Consider the following 16663-nt stretch of genomic DNA (forward strand, 5'->3'; position numbering starts at 1 on the left):
ATAGTGTGGAGTAGCCTTTGCGTTTTTCACTGCGTCCACCCCAAGCGATAATGCAAATAAATTACACCCGTTTTGCTATCTGCGAACGCGCTTATCGAGGGTCCAGCGCAAATTGTGCGTTTTATCAAAAGTTTCGGAGGGTTCGGTTGTTTCGCGCCAGGCCGACTCTTATCGCCGGGCACACCGCGATAACGCCCCGGGTGGAAATTCACGAAATTCCATTATCATGCATAGCAGCTAGGGGTGCATAAATGCCATAGAAGTGAGTGCAGTGTGACCCACATACCCCCGCAGCAGGGGTGGTTCGGGGGTGGCACTTGCTTGTCTTGACTCCTCTCAATCAATACGTCACGCCACTTGGCGCAAACAATCAGCCGAGCTTGTCGACCCACGCAGGATCTCGCGCTTTACGTTTTATCTGGTCGGAGTTTCGAGAGTTCGGATTGGCGCCGCCAAACCCGTCGGTCGACGACGAGAGCATTTCGTTCGCATAAGTGATTAATTTCTTGCGCCTCTCGCCCTCTGACTTTTCGCTCTTGATGCAAATCGGATGAGAAATTGATGATGTGCTCTCGTTTTTTAGCCATCAGCAAGCAACCGTCTAGCCGCTCAGAAAATTTGTCGGACGCAAAAATCAAGATTGCTCTCTAGCTCAGGCCGAGACGATTTAATGTAAATTTGTTTTTTGATTGGCATTTTATGAAAATACAAATTAACAGACATGATTTATAGAAATTATTTTCATTGCTGAAAACGGAATTAGAGTCAATGCCAAAGAAAAAAAGTGCCATTAAAACATATCCATTCACATCAATTGTCCAGCCGCTTAGAAATTTGTAGGACAAACTTGAATTAAGTTTCTAATTTCTCTTTGGAAATATAAAAAAGAACGTTGAAAAGTCTATAATTTGGAATTAATTAAGAAAATTTAATACTTCTAGAGTTGAACTTTGAAGGGCTGTGTGAAATTGGCTTCTATAAAGAAGCTTGGGAAGATGTTTTATGGTCTTGTCGTGCCAAACGAAATTTTGATATTTATCACGAGCCGACCTGCCATTTCATAAATGCCGCTGAAATGAGCTGTTTGAAGTTTGATACGCCTTTGAAAGTTCAATTATCTCCACGTCGAAGAAGAAAAGTTTAGAGAGCAGGTCATTATTATAGCTGCGGAGAGTAATTAGTTTCAAAGTTAATCACCCGGGGCGCCGGAATAAGAAAATCGCGGTGGCGTTTGCACCTCTCTGCAATTAGAGCGAATGTTTGCGTATTTGCCGAGAGCTTTTTAATCAAAAGCTGGAATGACAGTTCAATTACACCGCCGGCTGTTGTGCTCGCATAAATACGTTTGTGTTGTTATATCACGAGAGAGCGGAGCTTGTCTGTCTCTCTTCCGAAGCATAATTCAATCTCGGCACATCTCGCACAGAAGGCGCGAGACGATAATTAAAGTGGCAGTTGCTGCGCTGCAAACAGGTGCATACAAGTAAGTACATGCGACGTGTCGGGTAATTACTGCGCGCGGCCGTAATTATGCGCGAAAAATTGCACGCACGCCGATTTAATTCGGCGATACGGCCAACGGAGTGACTGGCGAAAATATTATGCTGTGCTCTACCGCTGCGGCCGGCAGGTGGTTTTGCACTGCACTCGCTTCCTGCACTTGGCAGCCCGCGTTAACAGCTTGCGAGAGTAATTGCTTAATTTAAAGTTTGAAAGGTTTACGAATTTTAAAGAAACGGTGAAGAACAAGAACAGAAAATTTTCAAATACAATTTTTATTAACTGCGAATTGAACTTACGAGAAAATATTAATTGGATATTTTCGCGCAATACATAATTTTTTTGCTTTGCACGTTTTATAAATTTCTCTTTTGAGTAGATAAACTGCAATTTTTATTTTCATTATTCCATGGAGCTTTTAAAGTCAACGGCACGCACTTGAAACAAAAACTGCTAATTAACTACCACTTGGTCTAATTAATTTGAAAAAAAATGTGCGTCATAATCGTCAAATTAATCTCGGAATCAACAGTCAATTAAACACGTATACATTACTAATATTATCACCTAAAACTAGTGCTCTCGCGATATGATCGGCACGATCAGATAACCGCGTCGGATCTAATTAGAGAGTAGTTTGGCTAAAAAAGCTCAACAATAATTGTCTCTCGCATTCGCGCGCGCGAGTGCACTGGGAACCTGTTCTTGACTTTTTTCGTGGCGACACGCGGGACCCCGCCCAGTTGTAATTTGGACGACAGACAGAAAGAGAGTCTTTTAATCCTTGTGAGATACCGGAAATACACTTGCCAGCGTTTTTCGCCTGCTGTTGCCGCGCGACATAGCACGCAGGAAACGGACCGTGTTTGTTCGTGCTGTGTACCATAGGGCCATTGTTTCTCCGCTTCTTATTCTTTCTTTATAAGGAGAAGCCTAGGAGAGAGAGAGGAAGAAGAAGATTAATGCTTTGCCGGTCGAGTAGCGTGTTGATGAAACTGCCTCGGCGGAATGAGCAAAAAATTGGCCGTCGCCTTATAAGGGTCCTCGTCCGGCCCAACGACCGCCGGCCGCTCTTCGCAGAAAAGTCTCCTGTCGCACAACTAATTGAATCCCGCACTCCTCCGGCTTTGATCCGATTTCTGAGTGAGAGATGTGGGGAGAACAAATTTGATTTCTTGGCTCATCTGACTTCTGGAATTGCCTGTCTCCGCTTGGGACTTTTTTTTAATTATTTATTTGGAGAAATTGGACCATTTGTCAAGAAAAAGTTTCAGTCGTATAAATAACAAAATTTATTCTGGAATAAACAATACACATAAACTCGACAATTTATTTCCATCTCCAGCCGCAAATGGCAATTTGGATGCGTAGAAGAAAATAAAAAAGCGATTGATATTCGTGTGTAATGAGTCATAAATTCAGCTGAACGACGGTCGTATCAAATCTTAAGTACTTCTTAAAAAGGCAAAAGTAACGTCGCTTTTTCATTCACCGTCCATTCAAGAGAGAAAACAAATGGCTGCGGAGAGAAAGAAACATGACGCATGCCTGTGAATACATTTCGGCGGCATTCCGCTCGGAACATGTAACAGAGGACGACGAGTTGGAACGCTGACGTTGACCCATTGAGGTGGAACTAAAAGCCAACAAACTTAATGACGACTGTCGTCATTTTTCATTGAGCATCTCGGCTCGGCGGCGACGCAGAGAGAGGTGTACCTTGACCTCAAACTGATGGGCTAATGGTCTCTCTACGCATTTCCCCGGCCGGCTTTTATTTTCGTCTGTCGACCGCGCTCGCATTTGCATTTAAATATAATTTGTGCTCGCGAGCAAACCGGTTTTTCCATTGGAAAAATTCTCCGTTTTTCACGCACGCCTCGATGATAAGCGGACAGGTGGAATTTATTACGCAAATCTCTGAGCACGCAACACAATTTTTCTCTCGCAAATGACCGTGATTTCTCCCTTTGCCATCTTTTGTTCCTCCGCGATACTTTTTACTCGTAAATCGATAGGCCGTAAAAAAGCCAATCTCGCCTCAAACTTTTATCCATTCTCGCGCTGGAGGCTGAGTATGGGAAGGAAGGAGATAGAAATTTTCTTTTAATATCCAACAGCCGGAAAGTTGTACACGCAGAAAATGATCACCATAAAGTAATAATGTAAAATCCCATTTTGTCAACACGCCGCCGACGGAGCGGAGGCTGAATATCGCTTACAAGCGTGTTCAACGCGAAAAACTTTCTTCTTCTTCCTCCTCCGTCGTCGTCGCACTTCTGCACCAGCATAAATTGCTACACACGAGTCGACGACGACGACAGAGAAGGAAAAGTTTTTAATTTAAAGCTCTTTTTAAAAGTCGTGCGTTCGTATATTTAATTGCAAAAGTTGTTCGATAATTTAATTAGCTGCCACGATATGACAATTTTCATCGGAATGCGCCGCCCGCCGGCTGTGTGTCGCTTTGACACTTTTAATCGTTATTTCTATGGCGATGGGGGCAAACAGTAATTTTGTGTCAACTTGTCGCTCCGGCCGCGCGCGCGTTATCGACGACGAGCAGCCCTTTCCCATTTCGGCGCCAGAAATATCGTGGCGGTGATTGCTTTTTTGCATCAGCAGGTGCCGCGCGGGCACAATTTGTCACTGGTGCGAATTGAAAAAGGCATTATTTGCCGGGGCAAACAGTGAAAGGGGTGACAAGGTTGCTTTTGTATGCAGACGGCTAAAGCTGTGCTGAAAACTGCAAATTGGTTTTGGCGCATTTAAGAGCTTTTTCTGTTAGCAAGTTAAGATTTTTTTATAAGCATCTGTTATAAACACCTACTTCAAATTTAAAAAAAATTAAATATCCCACTTTCAAATTTAATTTATCGTTTTGCAAAAATATCACCTATTTAAAAAAAAGGCAGAAGTTATTAAAAATTTATACCATTTTGTAAACACTGGGGTATTTATAGAAATTTTTACTACACCCGTTTCCTTTGTTAAAATATCTGCTCTCTTTTATTACTTTTCAAACCATTCAGTCCTTAAATAGTATCAATACATGTGGGATGAGCTTTATCGGAACTCAATGCAAATCCAATACCCGTGGAGAGGGACAACAGAGTGTAGAGCCGAATTTGAGACAAAACGAGGCAGTCGGCAAACGACGTCTCCTCTCTGCTGTTTACCCTTGATAATCGATATTGGAACAAACAGTCTGTTGAAACGCATGCACCTTCCTCAATTCTATTTGGAAACAAAGCGAGCCATCAGCATGTTGACAGTATCGAGTGAGTCACTCGCACACACACACACACACCGAGACGAGGAAATAATGTAATCTCCATCCGGCTGCTCATTTCATTTGATACTGCTGCGTCGCTTCGCACTCGCCCGATCCTCTTTCGTGCGTGCGGTGCTCCTCAATTGAAATCATCCATCCATTGTGAAGCAGGATCTGACGTACCGGGCCAGAGTGAGTAGCTCCCTCGCTCAATCGTCTTCCGCTCGACGCGCGTGGGGAGAGCCTTTAATAATTCTGTCGATAATTTTACAGTTTGTTTGGCGCAGACTAGTCCAATTACTCCGGCAGACGTTGTTTGCAATCGTTCGTTCGCGTTACCAAGGAAATTCGTTGGGTGCCGCTCTCTAAATAGAGCCACGCAACAGTGAATTCTGCAAATTACTTCAATGGCCAACGTCCTGCACAGAATTCATGTTGAGCAATCAAGTTACAAGTTTAATTTAGATTTTTTTCATCTCTCTTTAACTAAAAAATACAATTTTTTTACCTCCTCAAGTTGATTTATTTACTGAAAGTTTTCAGACTTTTGTGTCTAATTTCCAATACTATCAGAATTTTAATTTTCAAAACGTTTCTTGCAAAGTAAGTATGCAACCTGCTCGTCGTTGGTGCTGAGCCAGGTTGCATTCATCCATCCATGCGCAGGGGTCGAAATTTTGAGCAGCAGGACTTAATTTACGGAGAGCCAGTCTAGCGCGGCCTTTTTGTCTTAACCGAGTTCTCGAGAAGCACTCGGAGCGCGGAAAATTGCAGTTCGTTATGAGCGCCGCGCACTTGAGATAACCCCCTTCCGATCTGAAATGCAGCCGAACGGAATTCCGCGCGAAATTTCCAAAAGCACTCAGCAAAGCTGCTCATCCGGCCGGATTACCACGGCCGAATTTGCCGATAACAAATGAATTAAAAATGAACGCAGGCGCGGCTGGCGAGGCTAAATCCTTGCAATCCGCTGCATATTTCATCAGACACCGGCAGGATCGCCGCCGACCAATAACATTATTTTATCGCCGGCCCCGCATTTGAATTCAGTTCGCACGCGGCCGTTTAAACACAAGCGTTCTCCGCCGAGCTTTTAGCGCGTATTAAAAGGATTTAGTAGTGCGTGCGTCGGTGATATTTTACGTCTCAATTATTCATCCGCCGGCTCTCTCGCAGAACGAGCGGTTACACTAGATTAGAGGTCTGCCCGGGACCAGCTCGAAATTCAATTGTGCGGCCGAGCTGCATTTGGGCACACAACGCCGTAAATCGTGCGCCAAAGCCCGGTCTTGCACGTGTAAAACACCTCCGATTTAATCTTGTTACCAATGCTATGTGCAGCCCCTTATTGTGTCCGTCTGACCCATGAAATTAACGATCGTCCTTGATTGTTTTAAATTTCAACAGATGTTTGTAAACTCTTGACTTCGTATGAAAATTTTTTCAAAAAAGGTGAAAAAGTTTCACACAACTCTTGAATTTCACGCCCAAATTTATTTAAAAAAAAAAAAAATATTTGAAGAGCTAAATTGGCTAACAACTTATTTTTTCTCAAATTTCTTCAACAAAATCTTTAATAGCCTCCATAGAATTTTTTTAATAAAAATATTCCATTTTTTCAAAATAAGAATTAAAGAAAAAACTGAATACCATAGATATATTTTTATCTAAAATTTTGCAGATATTGTATTAATCGATCAAATTTTGTCATCATTTATTGAAACTGCACTCCCTGGAATTTGTTAAGTGAGACCGAAATTGGGCTTGGGATCGTCTCCCGTTTCGAGCCCCGCGGGAGATGTGAGGTCGTTCCCGACCTCTAATGGCCGCGGCAGCATCATGTTGCAGGCAGGGTTTCGTTCGTGTGTATGTGAATGTGTGTTTGGTTGTAGCGGCAAAGGGAATGAATATCTAACTCCATTTAATATGGCTGGGAACAAAGAGCGATGAGATATCAAAGGACACGACGACGCAAACTAGCTGCCTGGTCTCGTGTTTGATACTGCGCTGCACGTACACCCGACATTTGAACAAAACATGCAGTTAAGTTTGCGTACAGCAGGAGCAGTGAATGGGCCGGCCGGGAACATTGTGTAATTGCCAGAGCGCGCTAAATTGAATTTCCGCGGCCCTGTTTAAATATATACGCTTGCGAAATGCTGGTAATTGCCTGGGATAATTGGCCGTAAATTTTAAAAGTATATGTGAGGGGGGAAGGATAAGGAAAACTTGCCACTTTTCCCTTTATTCTCTTGCAGGGTTTGTTAAAATTAATTTTTTCATAACTTTTCAAATGAGTATTTTAATTCTATTTTTGTTTGGTGGGACTTCATGAATTAAATTTCAAAAATAATATTTTAAATACTGCAGCTCTCTTATTGAACTAAAATAAAATAAAATTGGATAGGACCTTTCCACTTTTCTGTGGGAAATCAATGGTTGTCCCGCCGTTGGGGGAAATAATTAATTAGCAAGTCGTGATGACGGCGCCGTGTTCATACCGCAATCAAATATGAAGTGAACGCTCCACTTGCGCTTTTGTCTGTCCGTGTATGTTTGCGTCTGTCCCGTGATTGGATATTGACTGACACCAGGGGTACCGATGTCGGTTATTATCGAGTTTTGCGTCGCCGCCGGGCTTGGCCGCCGACGCGCAAATTCCACCAGGCTTCATTGCAGACGCGCTTTTGCTGATTGATGAACGCGGCCTCCGACTATGTACACACCTATGTACGTAATTCAAAATCGAATTCGTAAACGATTCGCCGCGGCGGACCATTAGTTGCGAGTGTGATTAATTAAATGAGCACGTGGTGCGTGTTGCGGCGCGACAGATGCGCTGTTCGATTGCGTGCACTCGTCATTAGCATTATTGATGACGACGGTCGCCATCCGGAGGGTGCGAAATTCGCCTGAGCCGCAGACGCCGTCAATCATCAATTTGGCGATTACTCGTTGATGGGCCGCGACAAATTCGACGACTGCCAAATTTGCGTCTATTATTCCTGTCGCAAAGGGCAAGGGATTCTTTTTTGCTTGAAAATATATTGGAAGAAAGGACAGAAAGAAATTCACAGGCAATTTTGAGAATAATCCAAATACTGATTTTTTTCATCCTTATTTAGAAATAAGTGGATCAGTTGGAAAGAAATTAATTTAACTTCACTGGGATTAAATTATCCTGGATAGAGAAATATTTTTGAAAATGGTGAAAAAAGTTATTTTCTAAATATCTATGAAAATAAAAAATAATCATGTTGCTTGCGCTCAAGCGCGATTAATTTCTTCTATTTTTTAATTCATTTATTTTCCATGTATGTTTCAAATGAATACTTGTTTTTATCTTTAAATAAATCTTTGTGCATTCCAGAAGTTTGCTCTTGTGAATCGCATGTGTTGTGCTCTTTTGAAATTCATAAATTGAGCGTGTATTTTGTAACTGGACTGGCGAGGGTTAATTTTAATATTTCGTGCCGGAAGCCTAGTTGTGTGACTGCTGCCGAGCTCAATGTTAATAACACACTGTGCGGCGAGAGAGAGAGAGAAATGTCGAGTTACAAAATTCGAGTTGCATGTTACTTGATCGGAAAGTGCAGCACGAACGGGACGGTTGATTGACAGTGGCAGTGCCGCCGCCGAAAGCGAAATCACGGAGGTAGAAAAGGAGGAATTCCACGTGCGAGAGAGAGATGCTAAGCAACAGTTTTGAGCGGATGTATTTGTTTAGTGTTGATGACAAGCGCAGCCGTGAGGGAGTTCTCTGCTTTTTGCGCTGAATCTTAATATTTGATGCGCGCCGGCGAGACAATGACGATGTCGAGCAATTAGCACGGCGTTGCCGCCCGAGGACAGCTCTGCAAACATGAAAGAGCAAAACAAAAGTTTCGACGCGCCCGCTCGCTCGCTGCATGAATAAAATATAATTATACGCTCGAGAGACTACTTTTTATTTTTTCTGCACTCGAGAAGCAGCGACCGTAGGCAAATTTAATTAAAAGCTGCTGCTGCTCAGGATGAGATGCGATTATAATTCGCAGATGATTTACATTTATTGCCTACTTGATGCTGATTAAATTTTTCTCAGTATTACCTGGAAAGTGTTCTTGAGAAAAATTTTGACATAAAAAATGGAAAAGTTTCGCTTGAAATATGATTTGCGGTGGTTGAAGGAAGACTGAGTAGAAAATCCGAGGGTATTTACAAGTATGCGTTTAATTAAAAAGTTGCACGCAAAAAGGAAATGAGCGGCGCGGGATTTGAGGAACGAGAGAGACGCTGCCAGAGAGATATTTAATAAAATGTGCAAAAGGATTGCTGGCCTGCTTTTTCACTGCGAGCCCTCCCTGCGTACGCACCAGGGAATGACAGGGGGTGGGAGGGTTGCCATGCGGCTTTTAATATGGCAGGTATTTGCAGCCGCCGCGCCGTTATTATTGGAAAGAATGCTTACAATTAAATTACTTGCGGGCATCGCCGAGTTATTTCCGCGGCTGGAATCGGATAATAATTCCTTGCAAAAGCATTTCCAGGCTGTGGCTTTTGATAACGTTTTGTTAAGAATGGATATTCTACATGAAAAACCCTTTCAATTAATATTTCATCCCTAATGATTGTTTGTTCTCCTCAAAAGAAATTGAATGGGAAAATATTTATACGATTTATTTTTTATGCACCGTCCAAAGACATACTGGAAATTTTCAAGCTGGGATTAAAAAAATTGTTGATTTAGACTTCAAATCCATCACTCCACGATTTTTGAAAATCTTAAACAGTCACAAGATCCAAGCTTGACCGTCTTTTTGGTGTTTGTTTCTCAGGGTGCTACAGTTCCTAGACCAGCCTACGGAGGACAGAAGGGCGCAGGAGGTCCTCGGCCATCCAACAACATGACTCCCACCTCAGCCGGCTCCACCGCCTACAGACCCGCCCCAGCGGCCGGCCAACAGCAGCAACAAAGTTGGGGTGGCGGCGGAGGCGGCGGGGGCAGTGCCGCGTACGCGCAGGCCGCCTCCATGCGCTTCGCGGCGCCGATCTCCGTGTCGGCGCCCTCATACTCGGCGCCAGCTTACCAGCAGCACAATTCGGTGAGTACAATTCTTATAATTTTATTTATAATTTATTATGTTTTCATCGAAAGTTTGCTTCCCTTGAGGAAAGAATTTTGTTGCTTACATCTTTGTATTCCGGGAAAAAGCTTTTGTGAAAAGGTTTAATCAAGAAGTCAATCTTTGCTCAAGCACATATTGAGGAAAAATACGCGGCCTTTTCAAAGGGTCTTATGAAACCGTCAAAGAGAATTTATTTCCTTCGTGTCCCTCAGCGATGCAAAACTTACCTTCTCAAGGAGCAGAGTCGATCCCCAGAAGCGCGCAGATATCCATCTAACCATGCTCCTTTCCGATTGATCTCCCTCTTGCCTTTGAACGAAACAAATGAAGAGGCACGTGATTCGATAATTCCACCCCGCGGCTCCAAACTTGACCTTATTTTCAGGGCAGATAAAATAGGCGCGGTACCAACAAACAAAGCTGTTGTCAAAACTGCTGCAAAATCGCGGCTGCACACATTGCGAATTACCGCGCGAACCTGTCAATGCAGCTCTATTATTTGGCCAATTGATGGAAATACCTGCCCGCTTGGCTCCGTTGATGCTGACGTGAAATCGATGCTGCCGAAACGTGGCATAAAATATTCATCTGCTTCCGATATAGTTCTGTTGGCGACGTTTTATCTCCTCACTCCGCCCTCCTCATTGTGTTTTGCACTTACTTGCATGTCGTCTCTCGTCTGACTGAGCCGATACTTCCATTTTTCCTATCTTATATTGGTGCGCAAAACGTGTAAACACAAAACAGTGCACAGAGATGAAATTGAAAATAGCTACACACAAATCAATCGACTTTCAAGACCGTGCAGAATATTTTTACGTGTCTTGCGCTGTAAGAAAAAGTATTGGGAAAAAACAGGAAAAGAAATTCAATTCTAGAAAAATATTTATGCTGAAGATTATTTATTTATTTATTGATTCTCCATTCGATACAGTCATGAGTCATTTAACGTTGATTTAAAAAGTTGATTTAAAAAAATAAAAAATATAACGTAGCATCGAGAACTGAGCTTGTTTTTGTTTCTCTCAAAATCAAGTTGTCCAGGTTCTATGGCGGTAAAAATCCAGCAGCTTAGAAAAAGGGAACATGCGCTTAACATTTATAGGCGTTATTGGAAAAGATTTATTTTATTTTATAAAATTGATCAAGTACTTTAAGTTAAAATTGTGAATTAAGGTTGCAGTTTCTCTGCATTTAATATCTTGACTTTTTTATCAGATACGCATTTTATATATTTTACAATGTAGCTTTTGTTATAGCAAGTGAAATCGGAGCCGGTGCAGCTTTCGTTGTAAAATTTGGTGCGCTGCAAGATAGATAGCGGTGGCACTTTGGCCCGCACTTTGCAGCCGATAGAAATGAAAATACGGCGCCCAACCATATACGGCGCATACAAACACACATATAAATTCGGATCCATAACAAAGAGCGATGCGCCAATGCGGCGGAGCTGCTTCCCCTGCCGTCTCTCCACACAACACAAGCAGAGAATAAAGATGGAGCTGGAGAGAGAGATGGATATGCAATGCAGAGGCCCATTTTGCATAATGCCCGCCACTAACTTTTTACAACTCGGCAGCCGCTCGTGACATTTGCGAGAAAATGCAATCGGCTTTTATATTGAGTAGAATTTTGTCCCAAAGAAAGAACTTCCCAGCAGGTGGACGACAGGAAAAGTGGAAGATTTGATTTGGAAAAATACTCAGTCCACACTTCCGTTTTATCGGCTGTCGGCCGAGGCGCAAATAAATTTGAAAGGCTTCGTTCTTGCTTTGTTCTCTTTTTGCGCTCGCAAAGGTTTCCCTGAAAAATGTGTCACGCCGGACGGTTTGCTGCGTTTCCAATTGTAAATAACGAGCGGCTGGGTCAACACGCCCCGGAAAAGTCACCCCTTTGAAAGCGGTGACAAATTAGCGGCTCTCAAAGAAAGTAGTGCTGCAGTTGATTATGCGACTCGGCCTTCTGAAGTGCCAGAGCAACTATCGATCCAGCTTGTGAAATAAGCGCACTCAAAACACGCGTGCTTTTTCTCTTTTTCCTTTGAACCACTTTCTCACAATCAATCATACAGCTTCCATTTATTTACTAAAAATAAATCATAAATTCGTATTCCCAAAATCAAATGTTCCCTGTATTTTCAAGTTGTTACTTCTAAAATTATGTTTTGCAGAAATAATCAACTTACACAACTAATAAAAAGTTGATATTTTTTAATATTGTTTCACGTTTGAATTGTAATTTGTTTTGCTAAAATATACAAAGTATTTCAGAATTTCTGCATTTATTCTAAATTTTACTGAATGAATAATAAACTCAAAGTGGTCACCTTGTTTCCATTTGCGAAATTTAGAAGCAGCTTTTGGACGTTTGCCATACGTTGGTGGCAAAATTAGCTCGCCCAAAATTCTCAATGTTCATTAATGAAAATGCATATTTTAGTCTTTTGCTCGCCGCGCGGTCCAGGTGTTCGCTTTGCCATCTCTGCTCTTACATTTAATTTTTCTCTCTCCTCAATCCGTCGCGCCATAGGTGCAAAAATTTCGCGGCGGGCATTTGGTCGGAGAGCCGCCGCCGCCGCCTTTTTCATTATTAATCGGCGATGCCATGTGGTTTGGACGGCGAATAAATCAGCGCGACTGGCCTTTTAATTAGCATGGGCTCTCGCCACACAGACTTTTTAACGCGGCTTTTATTCATTTTGCACAAGGAGTGTAGCGTCATGTTGCGGCATTTTTCGTTAGCGACGATCCAGAGCTTCAAAATTATTGCTCTCTGCGAGTGCTGAAATGTGTCCATTTGTCAGATATTACTTTTTGTAAAAGCGGCAAATTGACGCAAGAAAAAAAATGATTCAAAATGTCATTGTGAAGAGGAAAATTTGATTTGATTTTAATGCGAAAAGTCCAAGCTTTGTCCCAATAAAATTTGGCCAGAACTGTTTGACAGAAAGTTTGAAAAAAAAAATAATCCAAAAATGCACACATAGGAAATTTTAAAACAGTTAAACTTCTAAATCAACGGCATAATTTGTTAATATACAAAATTAACTAAAAACTGAAACTTCAAATAATAATAAAAATAATAATTTAAGAAAACCCTGCACCAAATTGTGCAAGTCAAATATTCATTTGTGGATAAAAAATCCTATTGTTTCCAAGGGAAGCAGCTGGGGCGAGTGGTGCAATCGCCAATTGCCGTTTTGATGATGACTATTAAATCTCGCGAGCTGACATGAGTGGCTCGAAATAACTTGCCGAGTGGCGTGAGTAGAGAGAGTGTGTGTGAGAGAAAAGAGAGCCGCCGGCGAAGCACCGTCCGTCCGCCGAAATCCCTGCAAAACTTATTATTACTTCAACCCCCAGCTCGAGCAGAACACTTCCTTATTACCGGCGGCGTGCGTCCCCAGCACTTCCTCCTCGGAGACTCATTATTCAAGTGACCCTTCCTTCCCGCAAGCTGAATAATTAGAACCCGGCGAGAAATAAATTCGATTTTTCTCCTCGGGTTTCGCTCTCCATTTCACCGGCCCTTTTTCGCCCTTCAATCAGAGCTGCCGAATCCACTTAACGGCCGGGGCGAATGCTTCTTTTTTTTATACGCTCCTCGCCGTTCGGGGGAGAGAGGGAGGCACGTTTCAATTAATGCAATTCGCACACGCTCGTCTTTCTCAATTAAAGCCGGACAAATTGGGCATTTAAAAAGTGGCAGAGTGGGAGCTTAATTATTAATGGAGGCAGAACAAAGGCAAAATTTTCGAGTAGGAAATCTTTGATCTGCATTTTTTGGATTTCCTTTTGAAATAACACCAATTTAGTTGGAAAAATAAATTATTTACTACAAAGTTTTGCAAGTTAAGAAAAAACTTGTATAGTGTGTGCAAAATTGAAATTGCCTCCCCATTTATAGTTTGTGCAACCCTTGTCTGAGTTGATCGATTTGAGCATCTTGCAACCACAGCAGCCCCCTACTGGAACAATTTCGCACACCCTCCTTCACACCCCTTGCTTCAGTTCTCACGCGTCACCTTCGCACTGGTGCTCGCTGGGCAGAAAGAATTTTTGCCGCCGCCGCCGACAGAGAGGGCTGATGAGTTTCGGCTGCGGGTTAATTACACGAAAATGACGGGGATGAGACGCGCCAAGGGTGCGGCGATAATGATTGTTTGGGAGGACCTGCGCGCGCTCTCACTCTAGCTCTCAACTCGCTCGCTCTCTCGCGAATAACAATAATAATGATGAGCGCTCTCGGCGAGTGCGTCATGCCTCTCATTAGGATGAAACTGCGACATTACGCGCGCGGTACAGTAAGAGAGCAAAATGTTGCTGGCTGACGTTCGTTTGCTTCTTTCCACCGACGGCACAAATAATGGCACTGTTTTGACAGAGCGGAATTTATTATTTGGGTCCCTCGTCAAAAACAGCGCAGAAATTGGGCAGGAACGGCCGATTTGTGCTGCTGCGAGCCGAGCGATTTGTCATCTGTGGCTAACGAGGACGATTTTTTACTCCATTCACGGGGCAGAGTGCCTGCCTGTCTGCCACAAAATCTCTCGATGCGTTTCCGCCCCAATACGACAAAAACAAACTTCTCATATCTTATAAGTGAAATGGATTTTTAGCACTTTCGAAATTTCCCTGTTTTTGTAAAAGCAATAATTTGACATTTCATTAGATCGCTGTGTTGATTTTTTTTTTGGATAAGCTGCGAAAAATGATAATTGTGTATAGTTTTTGCTATTTTAGAATTGCAGCCCTATGAGAGCAAATACAAACTAAATAGATGTGAAGGAGAAATGTATTGTTTGTTTGTCTCTGCCGTGCAATTTGCCAATTTTTCGACTCACTCGTTCGTCTCCCCCGCCCCCGGCTAGCAACCGCACGCAGCAGCTGCTAATTTCCAGCTCCAACAATTGCACCGCCACAACAGTATAATTAACTGGGGCGCCTCAATAATTCACGTGGCCGCTGAAATTACACCCGAATAAGCAAAAGCTGAAAATACAAACAGCAAAAGTTTCGTGCATAATTCAGGCTCGAGATATCAGCAAAATTTCCGCCTTGCCGGAGCTGGAGAGAAACGGGGGTGGTTTCGGTCCGCCGGGGGAAAAGGTGGGTCGGCGCAAAAAGTGCACCTGGCGCCAGGCCAGATGCCGATCGGACAAATAGACAGAGGGTGAAAACTCGCATCACTTACCCCCGATGTGCTGTTTTTGCGTTTAAATGACTCAAAGCTAAATAAACACACAACAAATCCGGCCTTTCGCAGCCAGAGGGATTTTATTTTTTTGGACGCGGCGCGTGCATTTGCATGCGAATTCGCGGCGCGTTGATAAGGGCGATTAGAGCTGAGCCAGAGCGGCGTGTGGATTTGCGCCGACGAGCCGCGGCTTCCTTGCAAAAACACGTTCCGGGGCTTTTTGCCGTTGTCTCTGTCAGGCCGATATTTCCATGTCAAACGTGCAGCGTCGCCGGCCGGGGCGACAGGGATCGCCAGCACATGTCCGACCTTTTTTCAAGTTTTTGCGCTTTTCGCGAATAAAATATGTTGACATGATGAATCTCATTTGTAAATGAGGCTTTTGGTTGAAACATTAGATAAAAACATACACACTCATTATTCAACGGAGAATAATTTTTTGTTTTGTTTTTTTTGCCCTCATTGGAATTTTAAATTATTCCGTTTTAATTTAATGTTATCTTGGATTAAATTCAATGTCAGCTTAAGATTGATTGTGTCAGGAAAAAAATCAAGTTTCGCACCCCTGTTAGAACAAACGCATGCCGATTTGAGCGACCCCGTTTTGGAATTTGAACACGCCATTGTGCGCGTGTTATAGTTTTGTGTGCGCGTTATTTGCATATCAGCGGCGCCGCTGGCTGCCAGGGTGACGTTTTCATATTCAGATTAAGTCAATACGGCGAGTATGCGAGACAACACTTCTTGTCTCTCTGTCTCTCTACGTTGTCAGCAGTTGAGGTTGAGTTGAGGGGCGCCAGTTTCGCCAACATGTTTATTTATGAAAAACATACAGGACGTGCAGATGTGTCGAAAACGGAAATTTAAAACAAAAATCAACAGCCCAAAAGTGGTCTTGCAGAGACAAATTTCTTTTTCTTTCACCATCGACGTGGCACGTCTCATGCAAATTTTAATTTCTGAACTCGGCGGGGCCAGATAAGGTGGCGGCCTTCGATGGGGCGCAAAACGGCCGACACGCAAACCTGCATACAAATTGGCGCGCAAATCGCTCTATTTTTACTTGTGGTGCGAGAACCGGGGAGGCCGTATTTAAACGCCTTATTATGACAAATTGCTGAGTGAGTGAAGGGACGACGCGCGAGAAAAGGGTCGGGGGCACATAAAAAGAAAAGTTCCTGAGCCACTTCATTATTCAAAGGATTTGCTCGCGTTTGCCTGCGCGTAAATTATGACCGAAAAATGTAATTCCACTGATTTAGCTATGCGGCCTCGTCACGTGGCCCCTCCAGGCACACGTTCCAAACTTTTCAACCAAGTTTTCAGATTCAAACAATCGCGGATAAAACTCGCGGGGGAATACATCTGAATTTAATTAGAAACCTCACTTGGGAAAAATCTATCACAATGAATATCAGTTCAATGGATTTATATGTTGAATTGTTATTCAAATTTTAAAAAATAAACCAATGATTAGATTGTAATGTGGCATGTCATGTGGTTTTTATTCTCAAATCCAACATTTTTTTCAGCTTTTAATACATATTTAGTTACACTGAAATTATACCTGGACTGCAATATCTTT

At 42.8% G+C, this 16663-nt stretch overlaps 1 protein-coding gene across 14 annotated transcripts in view; it reads left to right on the forward strand.

Annotated features, from left to right (window-relative positions):
* LOC132194826 (protein alan shepard) overlaps positions 1-16663 on the forward strand; it is a 143809-nt gene that overhangs the window by 76507 nt on the left and 50639 nt on the right. For all 14 annotated transcript variants that reach the window (XM_059616366.1, XM_059616368.1, XM_059616371.1 and 11 more), the window contains one exon: positions 9592-9858. In XM_059616366.1, the coding sequence (XP_059472349.1) occupies positions 9592-9858 (267 nt within the window). The remainder of the gene's footprint in view (positions 1-9591; positions 9859-16663) is intronic.

This window comes from Neocloeon triangulifer, unplaced genomic scaffold, assembly GCF_031216515.1.
Source record: "Neocloeon triangulifer isolate White Clay Creek 2 clone unplaced genomic scaffold, ASM3121651v1 ptg000008l, whole genome shotgun sequence".
In the NCBI taxonomy this organism is placed as follows: Eukaryota; Metazoa; Arthropoda; class Insecta; order Ephemeroptera; family Baetidae; genus Neocloeon; species Neocloeon triangulifer.